The sequence below is a fragment of the Typopeltis vanoorti genome, chromosome 20 (genome assembly GCF_054136105.1).
Source record: "Typopeltis vanoorti isolate ZY-2024b chromosome 20, IOZ_Tvanoo_1.0, whole genome shotgun sequence".
NCBI lineage: Eukaryota > Metazoa > Arthropoda > Arachnida > Uropygi > Thelyphonidae > Typopeltis > Typopeltis vanoorti.
This window is the reverse complement of record NC_143568.1, coordinates 57,649,123-57,672,694: the sequence shown is the minus strand read 5'-3', so window position 1 is coordinate 57,672,694 and position 23,572 is coordinate 57,649,123. Positions and strand designations below refer to the sequence as shown.

At 33.4% G+C, this 23,572-nt stretch overlaps 1 protein-coding gene across 3 annotated transcripts in view; it reads right to left on the bottom strand.

Moving 5' to 3' along the window:
- LOC150095463 (intracellular hyaluronan-binding protein 4-like) overlaps positions 1–23,572 on the bottom strand; it is a 127,610-nt gene that overhangs the window by 69,104 nt on the left and 34,934 nt on the right. For all 3 annotated transcript variants that reach the window (XM_090409786.1, XM_090409787.1, XM_090409788.1), the window contains exons 2-3: positions 10,757–10,901; positions 2,983–3,114 (exon numbers count right to left, since the gene is read on the bottom strand). In XM_090409786.1, coding sequence (XP_090265912.1) covers positions 2,983–3,114; positions 10,757–10,901 — 277 coding nt within the window. The remainder of the gene's footprint in view (positions 1–2,982; positions 3,115–10,756; positions 10,902–23,572) is intronic.

Here is a 23,572-nt window from a genome sequence, read left to right as displayed (position 1 = left end):
TTATCTGAACATTCCTTTAGCACACTTACTGATGTCCCATCTGACTATACTGAGTTGATAAAGGTTATGCAACAACTATTGAATATGCATTAGTATCTCTTCATCCAGTATAGTGGTAGCATTGTGCACCATGTTACATACAGCTGGTTGAGTCGTGAAGTGAGCACTCGTTATTTGAATAATCTCATCTGCTTCTGACACAAGGGTACTGTTTGCATTCAAAAATTCTTCAATATTCATTTTTTCTTTTACTTGTAGCACAGGTGATTAAAATTCTTTTGTATACTACATTTAGCCTGCACAGCCAATTTCTTTTCATAGTATGATTTAGCTCTCCACACAACACTCTTAACTGTCCTGGCCTACACACTTTGCATGTTTCATAATTCCTCTCAACCCTTATTCTTATATTATTTCCACATCATTATCTTCTTATGGATATCTTGCTTAATAAAGTTGCATATCTTTTTCTCTCCAACTTTATTTATTCTTTAAACTCCATGAATACATTTAGATCCTACCTCATTTCAGCATCTTTTCAAAGCTTCTCATGCATTGCTGATATCATTCCCATTCAGAGTATTCTCGTGAGTTTATCCAGCTTTGTAGTACAGTATGTAACCTATACTAACTGGAACATCTGTTAATATTGTATAATTAACGACTTCCCAGAACAGCACAGCATGATCACTATCACCAGCAGATGGTAAAACTTTCACCTTCTTAACTGAGGTCCCTTCTGATGCACATCACTATGTATAATTTTTGCTATGATCATAGCAAAAATTCTGACCTAGAGTTCTGTCTTTCACATGCTGCTTGAGAAAGTAGTGTTGAACAGTTCAATAAATTCTCCTTCATTCTTGTGAGATTTCTCTTCTACCCAGTCAATGTTTGGATAATTTAAGTCACTCAATGATCACTCGATTAGTACACATCACTGTCATTTGGTGATGCATTTCATCGTACCCACCAGCTGAACCACCAGGTCTGCAGCAATACCCAAACATATATTTCATTCTGTTAGCCTTTCAAACAAGTCTCAAACACACTGCTATATAATATATTACTATTATTGCTTTCATGGGTTTCTCTCTTAACTGGACACAAATCATCTGATAATAGATGTACCCCTTCTCTTTTATTTCTGCTGTCCATAAAAAATGCTACTCTTTACATTCGATTCCAGCTACTACAACTGACTGATAGCCAAGTTTAATTAATGCTAATAATTATCTAAAGCCAAGACACATTCACCAAATGAATCAGCGTGTATGATAGATGATATATTTTACTGATTGTTGTTAATGGTAAATTATATATATATATTTGATGACAGGAAATATAAAAAAATTTCACTTTGGAAATGCATAAAAATAGCTAAATTATATTGACATCAAAAAAAGGAAAATATCATATGAAAATAAATTTATTTACTACTCAGATTTTCTAAATATTCCTGAAACAAAGCAGTTATTACTGCATTATTTTCACAAGCCTAAAATTAATAGTAAGTTTAAAAATTTGATTGAAAAAATACTGCTATCAAATAAGTTATCAAAACAGTTACTTTTGATTTCGATCCTTTGTATTTTATTTTAGAAGAAAGTAAATATTTTCCAATATAGATACCAGAAGAATTAGTTATCAAGATGTATTCAATGGGAATGCCAGGACACAGTGATGTCAATCAGAATAATCTCCCATACCAGGATATTGCCACCACCTGCCTGTTTCTTAAAAGCAGGCAGGTGGTGGCAATATCCTATAATGTTTTTAAATAAAAAGCTACGTACAGACCTAGCAGTCATACTGGGTGGTCTAACTTCCATTTTGCAGCCACTTGATGTCAGCTTGAATAAGCTGTTTAAAGATCACTTACATGAAAAATGGAGAGAATGGATGTCATCTGGTTTGGTGAAGATGACAAAGGGTGGGAATTTTCAGAAGCCTGAGATCACCCTAGTCACCAGCTGGGTTAAAGAAGCATGGGATTCGATACCATCTGAAATGATTCAATGCTCATTTTCTTAAATGTGGAATAAGTAATTCAATGGATGGATCCGAAGATCACGTCATATACGAAAGCGAGGATGATGAGCAACAAAATGGAGAGCATGAAGACGATGACGACAACTGCTACACTGATGACGCAATCCCTACAGATGAATTTATAAATGAAATGTTTGATGACTCAAAAGATGAAGAAGAATTTAAAGTTTTAAAATAAATATTTCTTTCGTTAATTCGTATTGTATTATTTATAATGTTATGGAACAAGATAAACAGATCGCATTATACATGGACATGGCATTTTAGGGCTAGTTTTCAAACAAAATTTCTAGTTCGCATTATACGTGATAATATACAGTAATAAATACGGGTGTGTTGGACTTCCCAAAATACTGAAAACAGAAATTCTTAGACATTCCAAGTTACAAACTAGGCTTCCTAGCTAGGACTTGGTAGATTTTAATCTACTAAGTTTCACTATAATCTGTTTATTGTATTTGTGTTTCAAATACAGCCTAAAAATATCATTTGCATTACATGGGAAACCGAAGAAAATGCTGAAACTCTACTCTGAAATTCATGCAAACATGATTTTTGCATAAATTTCAATTTGAATTTCAATTTGTGTGTGCACATACACCATATGCCTAGGATTAATATACTTCATCAGTAAAAGCAAAGGTTGTGATTATTTCAGTTTTCCAAGGTTTCTTTAATAATAATAATTAATGCTTTTCTACTTTTAAAGAAGACTCATGTATACTGAATAGCTCATTTTTTTATCTTAATTTTCAACTAGGAAAAGCTCAAAATCCAATAGTAACTCTCAACCTTTAATTTCTGAAAAGGCAATTTGCACCTCCCCCAACTCGCACACTTTCTCCCATGGATAAAGTACATCAGTGGAAAGAGAAAGAGAATAATAAAAAAATATGAATATTGCAAGTTAATAAAATTGAATAATAATACCTCTTATCACTACCACTCTGTCTATCAAATTCCCTTTTGCCTCTGACATCAAATCCACCTCTACCACGTCCCCGTCCTCTAGACCCCCGAAATCCACCTCTTCCTCTTCTTAATTCACCGTCTCGTTGATCCCTGCGTATAAAAAAACATCATTAATTGCAACAATAGAATTTCAGATATACCTGTCGATGAGGAGTTTAAATATTTCACATTTATTCCTGAAATGTTTGCTACGATTTCATTATTACCTATTTTTTTATGTCTTTTATTAAATATGTCTTAAATTTCATTTATGACATATTTAATAAAAGAAATGAAGAACCACATATCTATGTTTCATTTTCATTCTGTTTATGCTAAAGGTTTCCAACTGAAATGCAAATAAGAGGGTGGTCTGAAAAGTTCTAAGCCTAACAGTGAAAAAAAAACGAATTTATAATCTCAAATGGATTAGAAAAAGAGGACTACGAGACTGGAACAAAGAAATAGAAAATATAATAAAAACCAAAAAAGTACAGTTACCAGAACAGTTACCAAGCTACAAAATTTCTTCATTACAGGATCCTCAAGTTAGACTACAATATCAAAAATGCACAAACTTAAAAACAGAAACCACACATGAATCAAGTGACATAGAAGATGAATGGGAAAATTTGAAACAAATTCTCACAAAAGCAGCAACAGAAACCTTAGGAATAAAGCACAAATGGATTAGAAAAAGAGGACTACGAGACTGGAACAAAGAAATAGAAAGTATAATAAAAACCAAAAAGGACAGTTACCAGAAATGGTTAAATTCCAAAACAATAGCAGCAGAAATAGAGTATAAAAGAAATAGTGCAATTGCAAAACGAGAAGTAAGGAAAAAACAGAGAAAGATGGAACAATTTTGTAACAGAACTAGAAAAAGATTTATTTAAGCCACAACCCAAAACCTATAAAGTAATAAAATACATGAATAAAGAAATAAAACAATAGATTTAGAAAAATGGGTGACCTATTTCCAAAATCTCTGGACAGATGAGAACAATGAATTAAAATTTTATAAGACAAAGAATGACCTAATAGAAAATATCACAATGTTAGAACTGAAAAATATAATAAAGAAGATGAAAAATAGGAAAACGCCAGGAGAAGACAATATAAATATAGAACTATACAAAAATGCAGGTGAAAAATTTAATGAAAGACTTCTGAAATTTTTTAACATGGTTTGGATGTCTGGAAAAACCCCTAACTCTTGGAAAAAAGCACTGGTCATCCCAATCTATAAAAAAGGAAATAAAGACAATTGCAATAATTATAGGGGAATTAGCCTGCTGAATACAGGATATAAAATATATGCAGGAATATTAAAAGAGAAACTAAGCAGCATTGTAGAAAACAAATTACTAGAAGAACAAAACGGTTTCCGAAAAGGCCGATCCTGCATAGATCCAATTTTTACTTTAAAATTATTAATAGAAAAGAGAAGAGAATTTCAAAAAGAAACACACGTGGCCTTTATTGATTATGAAAAGGCCTTGGACAAAATTAGTAGACAAAAATTGTTTAAAATATTAACCGATTTAAACATACCAAACCAACTTTTACAATCTATTCAAGAAATATATACAGGAAATAAAATAGCAGTTAAATTAGAACACACCTCAGAATGGAAAGATATATCAAGAGGAGTACGACAAGGATGTACCCTCTCACCTCTGCTTTTCAATATATATATATTAATGAAATATTAACAATCTGGAAACAGCATAACCCATTTGGTATCCAAATGACCCAGCAAATGAAGATAGATACACTACTATTTGCAGATGATCAAATAGTATTAGCTACATCAGAAGATGACTTACAAAAATCATTAAAATCATTAAATGATATCTCAAAGCAATATAATATGACAATATCCAAAGAAAAAACAAAAATAATTGCATTCAAAGGAGAAAACCCAATGAGAAGTAAAATAGTGATAGATAATAAAATACTAGAAGAACAAGTAAACACTTTCAGATACTCGGAATGTGATCTATCATATGAAGAAGAAAAAGACATAGACACTAAAATATCAAACTTTGTCAAAGTAAATGGCATAATAAATAATATATTTAAGCCATCCCTGGTACAAAAACACGCTAGAATCAGACTATATAATGTCTTGTCAAAACCAACTCTACTATACGGAAGCGAAACATGGACCATGACAAGGAAAGATGAAAAACGAATTCAAACAGCAGAAAATGAAGTTCCTCAGAAAAACAGCGGGATATACCAAGTGGGACCACAAAACAAATGAAGAAATCTTACAATCCCTGAAAATAAAACCAATTAATTACTACATAAGACAGTATAAACAAAAATGGCTAGAACATTTAAATCGAATGGACAACAGCAGACTACCAAAAATATTATACAGATACAAAATAAGTGGAAAAAGAAGAATCGGAAGACCAAGAAAGAGATGGCATGAGACCGGAACAGGCCACATGGCCTAAATTCCATGTTAGGAAGAAGAAGAAGAAGATAATTTCAAAATTATTTATTTTTCAACATAATCTCTCTTCCAGCGATGCTCTAGTGCCATCATTGCCTCCCTTTAGTGGTTCTCAGTATGATCTGCAAAATACTCTCTACAGCTGCAATCACCTCTTGATTAGAAGAAAATCACTGACCAGCAAGGAAGAGATAGAAGTCAGAGGGAGCCAACATTTATTGTTTTACCCTTTGCAAGATAATTAATAAACAAAATGCCTTTAGCATCCCAAAACACCGATGCTATGACCTTTTCCTGCTGATGGTAATTAAGCCTAACGCAAAACAGACAACAAAGGCAGGTTATTAAAACGCATATGATTGGTGCGGTATTAACAAAAGATCGCGCAACCGAAAGATAAAAGCATAGCTGACAATTGAGTTGAAATGCTAACTCTCTTCAACCGAATTCCATATGTGAAACTGCCATAACATTCATTATATATATATATATATATATATATATATATATATATATATATATATATATATATTACTTAGTTTTAACACTTTTACGAATTTTAACATGTTCGGTTGAATTTTATTGCTGCCTTGGGAAATCGAACTCGCACACATCTAATTAATAACAATAGTTTTTAGTTAGATACTGTGTTTGCCCATGCAACATATGGTTTTGTTTCTGTCTATATATACAGCATAGTTTCTGTATAAGGGGGACATGCGATTCATTAATTAGTGTGTTTTTATCCCAGTTGTGTCTAATTGCACTATTTGTTGAGAAATATATTACACAGACTCCTCATACCTTACTCACTAGCATAATAAAAGTACTTGTTTTTATTGCCTCTGCAGTATAGTGGCTGTTAGAGAGGGGTGTTGTTTACCACTGCAAGTGAGTTACTATCTTCCCACATGAATTTGTTTAAGCTTTTTTTCATGTGTGAAGTATATGCGAAACTTTTATTGGTGACAGAAAACTAGCTCGGATGACAGTGATAATATAAAACGAGTTTTGATATGTATATAAAGTCAATATCAACAGTCCCTGATTACAAACGTGTGATGAAAGGGACAGGAAGATTTGGAGCTTCCCTTGAGAGCATTCGAAGTAAATACAATTAACCACTGCTTTGAAATGAAACATATCAATAAGCAATATTTACTAATATTCATTAAGCGCCGAAATACGAAGGAAGCAAAGTTTGTGAACTAACACCAATGCATGAATTTTTCCATTAAAATATAAAAAACAACAAAAAAGAAATAATAAATAATAAAAGTTAAACACGTTTCTTTTAAAATAAAAAAAAAATCTACTTAGTCTTAAAACGTTTTAAATTTGTTTTCATTATTTCATGGCCCCCCTCAACAAAACCTACGGCCCCCAAGGGGGTCATGGCCCACAGTTTGGGAAGCGCTGCCTTAGAAGATAGAAATAAAAGATCTGGTAATGCCGGAGTCTTGACAGGTAATGGACTGATTTGGAGGAAAATTGTATATAGGAAATTAGTTATAATGTAAATTTTTGACATAGTACTATCATATCCTGCACACTCCTTGAGGGTACATGGCAGGAATTTGATGATGATATTTGTTTCTTTTTTCTGTAAATCATAACCAAGAATTTGCTCCAGAGTGTACGTACACGAAGTTTGGTTGAATTTCGCCCAATGCATTTTATGCTACAGGAATCTGAACTCCTCCTCTTTAATTATGGCCACCCTTGTATATCTGTATACTCTAGTGATGACCATAATATGAAGGCTGAAACATAGGGAAATTAAAATAATTATTCCTAACATGGCTGTAGTCTCCATAAATTACTGAAAAGCACTCAACTGTAAAGTTCATGCATGGTTAACTTTCACTATAGAAAACTCATGGAAACCAGAGAACAGTTTGTTAGAGATGAATATCCACTGTCTTTAAAACATAAAATATACTTGTAGAACCTTGAAAATATCCTGCGTTGAAACTTGAAATAAAGTGACTTATCTTTCATGAACATTTCTGTGAACATGGTAAACAAACCATACAACTTGAGTATAAGTGAAGCCAAACTTACAATAAATGGTAAATTTTAGCTACACTAGACATTATCATGAAGATAGTTAAGTGAAAGAAAGATGTGTTAGCAAATGCAGAGGCTTAAAGGGACAATACAAGAAAATTAAAAATGACTCAAGAAAGTTCATAAAGGATATCGTTCTGTGAATAAATTTCACAGAGCTGTGGGATAAAGATAATGTAATGCACTCCTTTAACAGATAAAGGAAATTATGAATATGTTAAAATAATCTCTTTGATATGTTGAATATTAACTAATGTGGCATATGACTAGGTTATAGGATGAAATAAGTTTTCAAAATAAATTTTGTACATTTAGTCTACACTGAATGTGCAAATGAATGAAATGACAAATGTAACCACTGGATCTAATATTAGTAACATATTTTCACTGACATAAAGTTTACTGATCCTTATGTCACATCAAAAATCACTTTGCATAAACTCAGTTTGTATCAAATCTGTTTTATAACTAGGCTACTACTACTATGAAAAGAATAGAAATCCTATATAGTACCCTGCCTTACAATAATCTATTTTATGACACTTTCCAATTATGAATAATGGCCATTTGTATGGCACTGCATTTGCTCACATGACTGTTTTAGCAAAAAGACACTGCTGTGAATCAACCAATGTGCAGTATCTGTGAACTCAGTTTATTGACAGCTGTAACAAATTTGGTATGAAAATTAGCAATAATAAAACCAAAATTACAAAAATAGGCAGGAACATAGAAAACTTCAGGTGCATTCTGAATGAAGAATTTCTATGAAACAAGTAAAATATATCACCTATTTAGGCAGAGTTTTTAGTGAAGATGGCAAGTTAAATCTGGAAATAGACAACAGAAAAGCAAAGCTGGTATGGTGGGTAGTCAGCTGAATAAATTTTATTTATAAGGAATAAGAGAGAAATTAATCAAAACATGAAACTAGCAGTATACAAGGCAGTGTTTAAACCAGTTACGAGTTATGGATCTGAGAGTTGGGTGAGAAATAAGTAATTGATCAAAGACTAGAGACCACAGTTATGATAGTTCTGCATACCATCTACATTCCCCTTTATAATCTGTAGATTATAACAGCATAATAGGATAACTTGCAAGAACAATGAACCTTGTAAACACCTGAAAAAGAGAAGGGAGGAAGAGGATCCTTAGGAGAGCAGAGAAGCGAAGCCAGCTTCAAATCAGATTTGAATGCAGTGCAGAGATAATATTTCTTTAAAGTTCTGGATATTTTTTTGAGGTACCCCTTATATAGGGAAAATAATAGCATTAACGTAGTCTGTAGGATAAGAGTGAATGTGAGGAATGGGGGGATGGAGGAGAACAGTTAATTTGTTGATCTTTTGGCATTGCTGGACAGGAAAGTCTAGCAAATAAATAAAGGAGAGTTCAGCTATAAGGGAAGCCTGTGTAGATGCGTGATTAGAGTATTTAGACAAGACAGGCTATTGTTATTTTCTTTTTCTATAGTGAACTGAATTCTAAAGTGCTGGCTGTTGAAGTGAAAGAGTAATGCATCTGAGTTAAAGGGCCAAATAGAGAACGGATCTTCACTATATCTTAGCCAAATAGAACGTGTGAAAATGGCAGAAGAGTGTTTTTCAAAATGCACCATATAGACACTGGCCAAAGAATGGGAGAGAAAGTATGTACCTTCTGTCTGTTTCTATAAGGTGTCCTTCCAAAAGGAGTAACCAGTAGAGATGGCAAAATTAAACAAATCAATAAGGTGGGGAAGGGAGAGAACATATTTCAGTAAATTTAACGTGTCCAAAAGAGAGATATTTGTAAAAGAGGTGACACCACAGCTCATATATCATTATTGTTAAAACTAAATTTTGAATTTAAGATTTGAAATTAGTGGATTTTTTTTATATAAGATGAAGTGTGGCCAGTAAGTGGAATTAAAAGATTCAGTTACCTAGCTGATAAGTGGATAGGGAAATACACAGAAATCCATACAACAGCATAAAATCTGTTCTGCAAGAGAAATGATGAGTGTGTTCTTGCATAGATTTTGGCATGTCACCCTATCTACATGTTAGCATTATTTACATAAATTGCCACTGGAGCCTTCCATGCACATGACTGTCTTTCTCGAGTTCATTTCATTCCTTGTTGCCACTGATTGTATAACTGTTCAAGTGACTCTGAAGATTCTAGCAAAACATCAGTTTGTAAATAATTAATTTTAGTCAACAAATTATTTATTTACATTCCACTTTCCAATTAGTTGGGGGGGGGGGGGGGTTCCAGAAACTTCGACATGAATCATAAATAACTATGGAAATTTCATCATGGAGATATGAAATTTCCTCTAAAACTCAGCTGAATGCTCAAGACTTCTGCATAAAAAAAAACATAATTCTTAACAACTTACACAGAATGAGTGTCTGCACTATAAAATGGTAAAATAATTAAAAGAAGATAAACATTGTACAATGCATAGTCAAGTAAAAGCAAATAAAAGTTAGCATTATAAAACAATGAAGTTCAACAAGCAGAGAACAATGTGATATCATAATTTTATTCAACCTCACTGATCAATGAAAATTTCATTACTGACTGGAACATATAAGTACCTAATCAACATAACTGTGTGTTTCTCTAAGAAAAAAAAAAGAAATTCCTTAAGGAAAATTCATGAATTTTCCTTAAGGAATTTATTATTATTACTTATTTGATGCTAATTTTGGCATACTTCTACATATACAAATAGATGATAACTAGTGGTGGTAAGGGTAGTAGTAATGAAATTCTCAGGTGATAAACAGGAGACCTATGTATTGCAGCTAAGTATATTTATTGATGAATGAAATTACTTCAGGTGAGAAATTTTAGTAAAATTATGAAGACTGGATAAATGCTACATCACTGTGCTTATTAATTTTGATAAATGCTTGCATGGTGGATGCAAATTTTGTCCAAAACAATGTTGCTGGCTATATGGCAAAGATGTTTATTGTCAGAAAAAAAAAAAATCTTCTTTAGGTAAACTGGAAACTAGTTGCATAATATGGACAACCTAATGCAAGAGTACATGATCTAATTGCTTGATACTAACAATTATGGCCCAACTCATAAATTTTCATGATTTTTTTCTGTTCAATACCAGTGATACATGAGTCAGCAGAAGATGATCCATGATACATGTATTGGTTAATTAGCATTTTGATATTTATATATAACAAATTACATCCTAATTACCTATTATCAGAAGGGACAGCAACTGGTGGCCTTTCTTCCCTGTTTCTTCTGTTTTTCCTTTCTTCCAAATCTTTGGACTCATCCCTTATTCCACCACCAAACCTTGGTCCCCTTTCGATGCCTCTGGTTTTTGGCCTACTGAAATCTTTAAGATATTTATATAATTAAGATTTATTGCCAAGAGAGAGAGATTTATAACAGAAGTCTACAAATTTTCATGACTGGAGTTTCCACTTCAAACTTATACCTATTTTTTGTTTACTAATTTTAAATGCACCCCCCCCCTCTCTTGGAGTCACATAAGGATTTTTCACTAACACAAACATGTTTCTTTATTTTCTTAATTTATTTAAATAAACTGACCAAATAAGCATTCTTTTATAAAAGTATAAATAAATTTAACTGAAAACAGAAGAAAATGAAAATGTTTTTTAAATATATATATATATATATATATATTTTTTTTTTTTTTTTTTTTTTTTGACGAAAATCTTGTCATTAAATTACACACATAGCAGTTAGATTTAAATCATCATATACTATTCTTCTTTACACACTAATGATACAAGATCAAAATAAAATTGTTAATGTTTGAATTATATTATTGCATTTTTACTGGACACTCCAAAAGTTTTTCCTACATTAGATTTTAATAAATTTAGTTTAATCCTTTATCCAAGTGTGAGCAAACAAAGTTTGCGCCTAAAAGTATCTTCAAGACTGGGGTAAGGTAGTACAACACCGGGCAACTCGTTGCAAAGGTGGAGCAAAGTAAAAAAAAATCTTTCAAAATCTACATTAGATTTTCACGTGACAGAAAATGATCTGTCAATTAACTAGGCACAATGGAAAATCAACATGCTGATCATTTAACTGAGTATGATTACACAGTGCTATTCAAGAAGTTAGATGACATGGTAACCAAATCAGGTACTAGTTAATTGAATCTGGTTGAGTGTTGAATAACAGATAAATTAATAAGCTGTATTGCTAGTTTGTAGCAGGTACCTTGCATGCTTCTTTTACATGAGAATATGAATGACGTTAATTGGCTTGAGACACGTACTTCTGAACCTAAACTAGTTACAATTCCAAAAATATTGCTGTAACAACTAATGATGCCTTTGCAAAAAAAAAAAAAAAAAAAAGGTATGGTAAAAATTCACTCTCAAGACTGGGCAGAGTATGCACTGGACCTCCATTCCCACTGAACTAAATGGAAGAAAACTTGGTGTGACAGATGCTGTTACAAGTCAAGAGAGACTATTTTTGGTGTCAGCATCGACTCAAAGCACTTCCTGAAGAATTTTAAAAGATCACATGCAATGCAACATAAATCCAGTATAAGCAGTATAAATCCAGTCCTAGATGGCACATCATACAATGTCCATTCTTTTGTACATTACAATTTGGAATTGTGTCAAAAATTCCTTTCTCATATAAATCCCATTCACAAAGAGTTGTACAATAATCTATTGTACATTTAAATACTGCATGATAATCTGGACAAGGAGTTAGGTAATCCTGTTTCCCTGTTCTAGAAACCAAATACGAATTTTTGGGATCATATCTGATAATTTTTGGTTTTTAATACTGAAATGGATGTAAAAAACTTTACTAATTATAGTACTGGTGATCAGTCACAGTATTTGCAGGTGCCATATAATAATTTTTCAAAGAAACCTGCTTTAATGTTAATATGCATACATTTTTGGTCACAGTGATTTATTTTCCCCCCCAACTTGTACTGAAAATGACAAAACAAATTTCTGTAATTATTAATGTAGTCAATATGATACAATAGTCTGAATAAGGTGTGCAATTATTAATACCAATAGACATATGGGTTTGAACCTGTGATGCAGATGTTAAGTTTAAACCTGCTATTCAAGAATATTTATAATCTGTTCTACTAGCTAAACAAAACAGATAGAGAAAAAAATGAACAAAAAGTGAGAACTAAGAAATGAAAAACAGGAAATACACAGGAAGATTCCTTGAAGTGATAGAGATAACTTTTTTTTTTCTTCTAACTACGCTGTTTATAGCATACATGAAATGAAGTGAATAACATTCACTGTTCTACAAACAAAACCTTTATGAAGAATTTGTAAGTTAGATCAAATCCTGAGATAAGCAGAACATGATTCTTTACACTATGTAGTTTACAATCAAAGATGACAATTTATTAGAAAAATAAAATGAGAGAAAATGCATATTTAACAATTAAAACTATATCCATGAGACCAACTAACTCAACCTTGAAAAATTGATTCCTCGTCATGATGTGAATTAAACTGAAGAGCCTAGCAAGATTTTTTCTAATCAAAGGGCACAATGTTCCATCCTTATTTCAATTGCACTATGCAGACAAGTATTAAGTGTTGCAACTATTTTATTCATGTACTACAAGAAGTTCTGAAAAGTCAATGGGCAAGTCCACTCCCATCATAATGCCTTCTGCATTACATGCCATTAACATAATATTTCTGTTGAAGTAAAAGAGAAATCTTTTACTTCAACAGATCTCTAAAATGATCATACTACAGCATTCTAATCACTGGTCCAGGCATTTATTTCCTTTTTATTTCTTCCATTTTTCATTAATCCATACAAATTTTTTTCTTGTTCTCATTAACATCCTCCTTCAACTTACAGGTAACTTTATCCCATCTTTCCCTGAATTTTCTTTACAGGGTTTCTTTCTCTCATAAATTAGGGCCAATGCTATAATGTTAAATATAAGAAGTTTTTCAGTTGCAACATGAGACTTGCTGCAACTATAACAAGTACTTCTGGTATTCTGGAATCAAATAAATTTCAAGTTTTTGACAACTGAGGAATATAAAGAAAATGAATTTAAAATTTTATATGCTCATATAGTAACCTGTCATGCAGGGATGGAAGGAGAATTTCTTTGATCAAGTTTTTTTTCTCTTTTTTGTTTTATATGAATTCCACCCATGAAAGATAGCTGAGCTAATGGTTTGTTTGAAATGTGGTTTTATGGTGCAAAGGCAGCAAAAGTCATACTGCACAGGACTAAGGTTACAGCAGTACACAGGATGTTGAAAGATAAATAGTTATAAGGAGATAAATTAGTGATTAATATAAAATATATGTGCACAGTTATAAGATAAATGAATAAATAAAATTTATGCACAAGGTTGAGTATCTACAATGTGGTTTCTACATATAAACAAATTTATAATCAAATGTCTTTGAATAAAGCGCCTCCGTAGCACAACTGGAAGAATGACGGTACGTTGTGCCCTTCGATTGGAAAAGGCCTAAGTTTGATTCTCGTCATGATGGGAGGAATCTTTATATGGACTTTTTCAATTGAAGGTGAGTTAGCCGATCTCATATGGAGGTAGCTTTTTTTCTCCTGGAAACTCAGGTTTTTCATCCCACACACAGACAAATTTGCCCTTCAGAACACACACAATTTACAGACAAAAAATACTATCAGTGGTGATGGTGGTTGTGGGCAGTAGATGGCGCTGATGTAGGTGATTGGTAATAGAGGTTCTGTGTGGAGGTGGAGATGCAGAGCTGTACACTAGGTGTCCTCCAGCGAAGTCTTTGGACTCCTTAGAGGTGTCATGAATAATAATATATTAATGTTTTGTAAAAAAAAAAAAAAAAAAAAAAAAAAAAAAAAAAAAAAAAAAGCCATGCAATTTGAGTCTAATAATATCTGTCTCAGTGTACAGGGCTCAGTGAGATAAGTAAATGTCATTTCTCTCTCAGGTGAAGCGCTTGCAGTCCTCCAGAATATGACTAACGGCAAGATGAATGTTGAATCTCACACATAGGTGAGTTATCAGCTCTCAGTAAATAAGAATTTGAGATGACTCTGACCTATGCAGAGCCTAGCAAGAACAACTTCCTTTCTTTTGTCCCTACCCTGATTAGTCTGCCAATGCTTAATTTCAATTAATTTATGCAATTTGTTCGTCAGTGCTTCCTGCCAAGAGTATTGTCATTGGGAAATTAACTTTGGTTTTATAAACTGGGTGTAGTCAGTACAAGAGACAAACAAACAGTACGTTAAAAAAGTACGAGCTGATCTAGCAGCTGCAATGTCAATTCCCTTGAATTCTGATGTGGATGGGAATCCAACACTTCAAAATTAAGGGTCTTTATTTTGTACAAGTATTGAAGCACCTCACCAAGCACTGGATGTGGATTATACACTGAGAAGGAAATAGTTTGTAAAGAACTCAAGGAGTCTATATAAATTATGCAGTTTTGGTAGGAATTTTCTTGAATATATACAAGTGCGAGATGAAATGCATGTAACTCCTGGATAATTACTGCAATTGAGTGGAATCTGATTGGAGATTGTCATGTGCTACTGTGTTAGGAAACACAGCAGCACAGCCAACAGAGATCTCTGATCTTAAACTATCAGTATAGATGGGAGAAATCAGAGGGCTGCTCTGTGTGCAGTAACAACTGAAGGTGAGATGAGTCTTAACAAATGAGTCTGATGTGTGATACAGGACCCCCCATCATAGAGAAATTAAACAGTCATGTAGAATGGTCTGGAACTGACTTATTTTTAGGGCATAACTGAGAGAAATGGTTTTGTCTCTAAGAGATAAAGGGTTCATTTGATTCAACATAAAGACTCTGAATGGGTGATGTGCAAAAAAGCATCAGTAGCTAATCAGATATCCTGTGATGGATTGGGTCCAACCACTGGAGCAAGCTATCCCTTCATCATCATCACCACGAATCATGAGCACATTCCCTGTTGGTGTCTGATGTCTCCTTCACTATCTTCTTCCACTTTTTTTTGTCCAGTGCACAGAACTATAAACCTGGGACTAAACTATAAACCCATAATCAAGCTTTGAATGTACAAATGCATGATAAATACAGAGCAATTTGCACCCCATTCTGTAGAGGGTAGAGTGCAGAGGATATTCAGTGCTTTTTTTGCACTTATTCCGAAGATGCCAAATGAGTGTAAAGCCTTCTGTCAAAGGTGAGTACTAAAAAACTTTGTCTGTGGAATGATGGGGATAATAGTTTGTCCCCATTCTTAAATCAGGATCAGGATGGAGAGTGCATTTTCAGCAGATAACCTGAACAAATGACAAAGAGCCCATGAAAACACATGATCAATTACTTATTGAAGTCATCTCTTTCAATGATTCTCATATTGAGCAATGACAGTAACTTGAAGTTACTGACATAAAGGCAATTGCCTATTAGCTATGAACAAAATTACTGAAGCTGTTCAGTAATTGTGTTCACTTTGATAGTGAAGAGAGTCACACTTAAGACAGAGATCTGAGGAACTCCTTAATGATAGGGCCTAGATAACATGTTTCCCACTCAGAATTGGAAAACAAGTTCTTAATAAAAAAACGGGAAGGTAGCCCCCAACCCTTCCTCAGACCAAGATTAAACAGTCTTTAATATGCCATATCTGTGGTCTATGTAATAGGCTTTTTTGCATGAAGAACACTGAAACCACATGTTCTAAATGGACCAAATGGTTTAAAGTTGATCAGTGTCTACAAAAGCCACATTGTTGTGTTGAAAAAAAGCTTGTTGCTCTAAGTTCCAGACTTAGAGGACTCTACAAAGACATCAATAGAATGATAATTGTTGGCCTAGGCTGGATCCTTACCTGGCTTTGAGATAGCAATAACAATTAACTTATGCCAAGAGTTCAGAATGTCTTTCTCTATAAATATTTTGTTTGCACAGTAAGAGAAAGAGATCCATAGATGATGGGAGGTGTTTTATCATCTCATAATGGATGTCATCAGGACAAACTGCACTAGGGTAAGAGAGGAGAAGTGCTTTTTAGTTCCTTCTTAACAAATGGTGATTGTATGGCTCAATCCCCCTGATACAAAAGCTTAGCCACTATTTCTCTTCTTTCAAAATTAAAAAATCAGGACAGGAAACTGTTGCTGAGATCCTAGCAAAATTTTCTCCAAAAGTATCTGCAACAGCTTTGGAATCAGCAACAATACATGAATTATGTTCCAGGGTAGACAAACGGGGCATTCCGTATCTACATTTCATCTTCTGGATTTTATCCCATACAATTTTTGCACTGATCGATGGATTAATCGATGATGTAAATTTAATCCAGGATTGTTTTTTTGACTGTGATGTCTCATTTAACGTCCTTTGGCCCCACCATGTTTAAATGGTATTAAGTTTGTTGTGATAGGATAGTCTGCCAACAGTTGAGAGAACCGTAACTGGCAGAGTGCCAAGAAGAGCCTATGAATTAGTCACCAACATGCAAAATCACGTGCTTTATAAGTAAAATTTTCCAACTGTTATACAAGCGAAATAGTTATCATTTTGTAAACTAGAAATAAAAGAAAAGAAAAGCTAATTTTCTGATGTTCTCCCAAAACGGATTGAATATTCTATTACTGGAATGGATTCACCTTATTCTGTCATGCACAGGGGTCCTCTCACCTGTAGTCGAACTATACCTACAAAATATATCCCATGCTCTATCTTGATATTTTTTGGCTGATTGGCACTTTGGGTTCCACTAAGGCTGTGAACAGAGTGGAAATTGGGATGATGTTTTTGGAATTGCTGCCGTGGCTGCACAGACAATACAATCTGTGACATACTTCAGTATTAAATTTTGCAAGAGGGGAAAATGTATTCCAGTCCTTCTGGTTCGTTTTCCACATGGGCATCCGTGTAGAAGGACACAGTTCATGTGAAGACATAGTGCTGATAAGAAGAAAATGATTGCTTCCCTATATGATTTTGATCATCATCCCATGTCAGCAGTGGATAAAAGGCAGGGGAACAGATTGTTCATAAGACTAACTGCCGAATGAGTAGGCAGGCATGTGGAAAGTATTTGCTCTATTTTTAATAAAGGAGAGGTCATAGTTGTCGAGCATTTGTTTCATTAAACAATAAATAAATACTTGGTCATATCATTATATGACCAAGTATTTATTTATTGTGCTACCCCACAGTGTCATGTCCATGAAAGTCACCTACTAGTTTTCACTTTATAAATTAGAATCTTCGTAAAAGAAAAGATAATTTTCCGATGTTCCTGCAAAACGGATTGATTATTCTATTATCGGAAAGGATTTGCCTTCTGCCATTCTCTCACCTGCGGTCGAACTATACATACTAGTTGCATTATGAGATTATCAAGTTTCATTTCATTTAATTCAGAACCTGATAGTAAATATATCGACATACTGTGATTAGAAACCCCACAGATAGGCTAATCACTACTGTTTGAAAGAAGTATTAAGCTGAACATGATGCAATGGAGTATAACTGCCTACTAGAATAGCTACTCTACCACATGCAGGAATATCTCCAGTTCTGTTTTTGCATACAAGAGTGATATTCCTGAAGGTAAGATCCTCTTCCTGGGTTTTAAATAAGTTTCCTGCAGACAAGAAAAAAAAAAAAAGTTTGTGTTTCTGCAGCAGGTGATTGATATCATCGATATTCTAGCAAAAACCCATGACAGTTTAATGTAAATTTTCCTATTGTTTAGGCTTCAAAGACCTGTCAGATTTCCAGTAAGTTGAAGATTTATCCTTGTCAGGTTTATATTTCTCATTATATTTTGGGAAGTATAGATAATCCATGACTATCTCATCCTCTAGAAAAGTATTCAATACATCATATGTGTGAGGATCACTGGGCAAGTTCAAGTTGCTTTCAGAGGATACTGAATTACCTATTTTTTTTCTGGTCTGTCTTTAAGTGATAACCTTGCCATAATTTTTTTTTTCCACAAATGGGTTCTCGTTGAATGGAACCATTTTCAGAGTGGGTCTGTACAGCATGCAATTGATGCGATCAAAAGAGAAGCAGTCACAATTGTAAAGTTCAGACATGGTAAAATTATCAAATGCTGGAACAACATACGAGTTGCTGTTGACATTTTCTTAACTGTTACCTTCTCAGCATAAGAGGATCTTAGACCAGGTGTGATGATGGCTAACTTTAAATTTTCCATCCTGATTTAAGTTTTGTTTTTATTTATTTTTTTCTCATCTTTCCACTACTGACATGCACTGGAGTATGCTGGATAATCTGACAGTTGACACATTAAGCTTTCTTGGCAGAACAAGATTGGTTATCATGCTCTTTACTGCCACATTGGGCAGATGGCAGAGCCAGGACAACTGAGACACCCTACTTTTTAACAGATGTTAGAGACTTAGGAGTATCAAATATAAAGATGATGTTTCTGGTTGGAATCAGGTGACCATCCCTATGGATTAGGATGCATGTCATGCCTGTCACCTCCTGATCTTTTAGCTCTGAACATATCTCATCAGAAATATCGAAGAGATCCCAGTGTTTCATGAGATTCAAGTGTTACTAGAATTCCACCCACTGATGTCACTCTGGGTATTTTTTTAGAATGATGATGATGACATGTTGTTTCTACGAGGACATCACCATAACATAGTTTAACTATCTTTTAAGCTTACACAGTGATCCGAATGCATTTTTAAAATCTGATGCAGATTTAGTTATATTAAACTAAAGTATTTATTCAAACACAGTAGTTGTCTCCATAATTTTCAAAAATGCATAGTTTAACTACTTTGGGAGAACCTGCCAGTCCCTCTAGACCCTTTTGAATGAAGAAGGATGACATTTTGCTATTGAATTTTTACTTGTTGCACAGATGATTAGAAAAACTGGTATATTTATACTGTTATCTTGTCTTTTGTTTCTTATTTCTGTTATTGAAAGGTGTATCGGTGGTATTGTTACTTAGTTGGGGCTTTGTTACAGTAGGAATTCTTTGTGTATGCCTGTAGTGTTACTGGAACTCTGGATTCAGTGATCCAGCATACTGAGACCGTTCGGCAGACCAACAAGCTTAGAGATACCATATATAACCACATCAATTCAGTCACGGTATTCTTCTAGGAGTGGCTTTCACTGATGACATCTGAATAACTTTATATATGTTATTTCCCAAATAACATGTATGAAGTATCTGCACAGTGGTGCAGATACTGCATACATGTACATTTGGGAAAAGGATTAAACAAGTGTTTCTACATATTGGTTAGCCATCTACTGATGATATCCAACCAAAGTCCTCATAAATCACTTAAAACATGTTTTCTGCTTGGATACACAATTCTACACATCATAATAATGAATTATACTTGCCAAGAAATTATATTCTCATTTCATCCTTTACCCAAGTGTATGCACACATGAAGTATCTTCACAACTAGGCTGCCTGTATATAGAAGCTGTTGACTTCAGATCAATTCTCTCAGTATCCCATGCAATACAAACAAACCACAGATTGTATTGTATGGGATGCATATTGAGAGAATTTTAGACATGCATATTGCCTTGCCAGTGTTGTGGGAAAAGTCACGACCCATCAGTGGGAGCCAGATCCACAAAAATACCAAGGTTAAATTAATGCACAAGTCATATATTTTCCTTTTTTTTTTTAAAGCTACATACATATATAAAATATATAACCTCCACATCAATTCAGTCACAGTATCTTTCTGGGAGTGGCTTTCACTGATGACACCTGTGGTAACAGCCTCTATAGACAAATAGCATAGTGGTGCAGATACTAGATACTTCATACATGTACATTTGGGTAAAGGATTAAACAAGAAAATAATTTCTTGGCATTATCTTGTAACCAAGCAAAAAAAATAAGCTCTTTATGTCATTAATAATGCATGCTGTTCACAATTGTGGACTGGTCTTTTTGAATATAATCTGCAGTGTCAAAATATTATCTGATACACCATCTATATCATTAGTAAATTTACTTTCTGTAAATATACTAATGCTTTCACGTGACCCTATTCAAAAATCTAAATGGTTAAGGTCAAAGGATTTAGATGAGTAAGGGTAAGGTGGACCTTCTTCATTAATCCAATAAATGGAATGGTGATCACCCAAATAATTAGATGCCTGGTGAAAAACAGTGCAGTGAAGCTCCATCAAGATGAAAATACATATGCTACTGCTTCAATAAAATAAAATCCATAAAAAAAACCCTGACAACTCATTCTGCAAAACCCTTGGCCAGTAAATGTGACTTCTAACATTTTGCAAATGGTACAAATATAAATACTTTTTATTTACTGGTATCCAAAATGGTCATTTTAGGAACTTGAATTGGTGAATAACTACCAATTACTTTTTCCAGGACTGCATTGCACTTCTTGGTGTGCTACATGAACTTTGTGATTAATGACAAACCAGATAAAAATTAAATGATTCAGTTTGTAATAGGTAATGGTATCTATTATTAAAAACTTGATTGGAGGCAATCAGGAAATCATTAATGATATTCCTCAACAGTAGCTCTTGTTTTGTTGATACAAAAACTGTAAATGAAGTGGTCCATCAGATATGCCAATCTTTTCAGTAAAACAGTTGACACAATTTACACACAACAGAATACTAATATTTTACAGGGCCCAAGAATTCCTGTAAGAATTTTTGCTATGATATGTCAGGCAATACTATAGCAAAATCATGAAATGATTCCTCCTGCCTCCATACACACCTGTTCAAAATCAGATCCAATGTGGTCTCATTTTATCTGAATTATACTGAGTACTTGCAAAATACTGATTCGGAAGCACTAAAGGTTATTTCAAAGGTAAACATATTTTATAAGCAAGCTGGTGTTTGTAACTAGCATATAATCTTTAAGTATGTTATCCATTGGTAGCATATGGTGATATTAACAGCAAACTCTGTGTGTGTGCACACACGCACATGCACCAATGATTTTTCTAGATTTTACCTCTCGTGTATAGGATGAATAAAAAAACACCACTGTTTACTATAAAATGTCTCGTTTTGTATACGAAAAAATATTTACTTTCTCATTTCCTTTCTCAGAAGTAAAAAAAAATCTGTTTAATAAATGCCTAAAAGAGAAAAATATATCAAACAACTGGAACAATAATATCCATGATATCAAAAAGGATAGTAAGAAAGATAAAAAATTACAGGCCTATAAGACTGAGGTCAAGTATATATACCATTTATGAAAATAATAAACAGAATCACCAGATTAGACGAAGCTTAGCCTAATGAACAAGTTGGATTCAGAAAAGTACTTAGCACAACTGACCATCTGATCAGACAGATATTGAATCACCTATGAGAAAACTCCAGAGAATACAACCTACCACTGTATATGGGTTTTATAGACCATTGGAAAAAACTTATAAGTGGGGGAAAAAAAAGCAATCCTAATAGTAATGAAGAAACATGGAGTAAGCTAAAATAATATACAGCCAATAAACAAAATATATGAAGTGTGTTGCAATTCTTATATATAAACACCACACACACACATGAACAAGCACTCCATTTAAATTAAGAGTATGCCAAGTACTATTTCATCTAAATTATTCAATCCAGTGTTAGAATACACCCTGGGTGAACTAGATTGGAGTGATAGAAAATGTTAGCATTGGAAAGCCTTCAACAGAAAAAACCGAAAATGGCTCTTAAAATTTTATAGAGGGAAGAACATGTGTTCTCACCCTTCCTCTCTCTCTCTCTCAATCTAAATAAATTAAGCAGGTTCTTGAAGAATTCTGCAGTAAACAAATCCTAGCCATAATGTCATGAATTTTATACAACAGAAAAAATTACATTCACTAGGAAGTAATCAAGCATCCTCCACTCCTTCTACACTACCAATACACTTAAAATCTAAATTAATTATTAGATAAATATATTATTAGCCCAAGTCTCATTTACAGTTTTGAAATTTTCTATGAGTATTCTGCATTTTAGTACCTGCACAACTCGTTATATCAATTTACTTTCCAAAAATAGTGGTGTGTCCCTCTCTCTCTCTCTCTCTCTCCAACTTTGAGACACACACACATTCTATAATCAGTGTGTATTTGTGTGCAAGCATGCATGCAAGCACACAGACACACATATATATAGATTTGAGAAAATAATACAAATTTTCTCTAAATAACAAAAAAAAGTAAATGGCATCAGTTATTTTTATTTTTCCTATTCGACAAAGTACAATAATTTTACAGCAAAATGTTTACTGGGAAGAATCATAAGTGCCATAAATCTACATACATATGCCAAGAATCTTTTCAGTAATCTTATTCATAAGATGAAATTAGGCCTAATCAATTTTTACAGATTTAGAAAACATAACATTAAGTGATAACATTTTTATAAATTCTGCACTTAGTTACATGTTATTCACTAGATGCCATATGATCACTCCAGTAACTCATTGAGTTACTGGAGTGATAACTCATGGGGGGTATGAAGTGGGAGTTACAGATGCCCTTTCCACAAAGAGTTAGCAGAACAATCACAAACATCCATGCCCATGGCAGGACTTGAACCTGCAGCCTCTAGACTGGATATGCCAACCAGACCAGCATTCTACACTTAGAGAAAAATTAATTCATCAACACCCTTTCCGAATCTGTTATCATTCATAATAATAAAAATTTGATATTTTACTCCCACAATCCCATCCATCTTGGTTAAGTAGGATTAAGTCCCCTATAAATCCAGCTTTTTCCATTTCTCTAGTCTTCTCTCACAGTTCTGTTACAAACTGCAAGTCAATCTTTTCATATTTCTATCCATTTGTTTTTGCATCTGCCTCCAAATTTTTATAGTATTATGTTGTTTAAACATTTGGTATTCTATTTGAAATTAATCTAATTATATAATATGAAGTTATATTGTGAATTTGTTTAATAGTTTACTTTACATTTAATTCTCTTTGAACTCTAATTTAGTATTAAATTCCAACTAGTGAGTTATTTT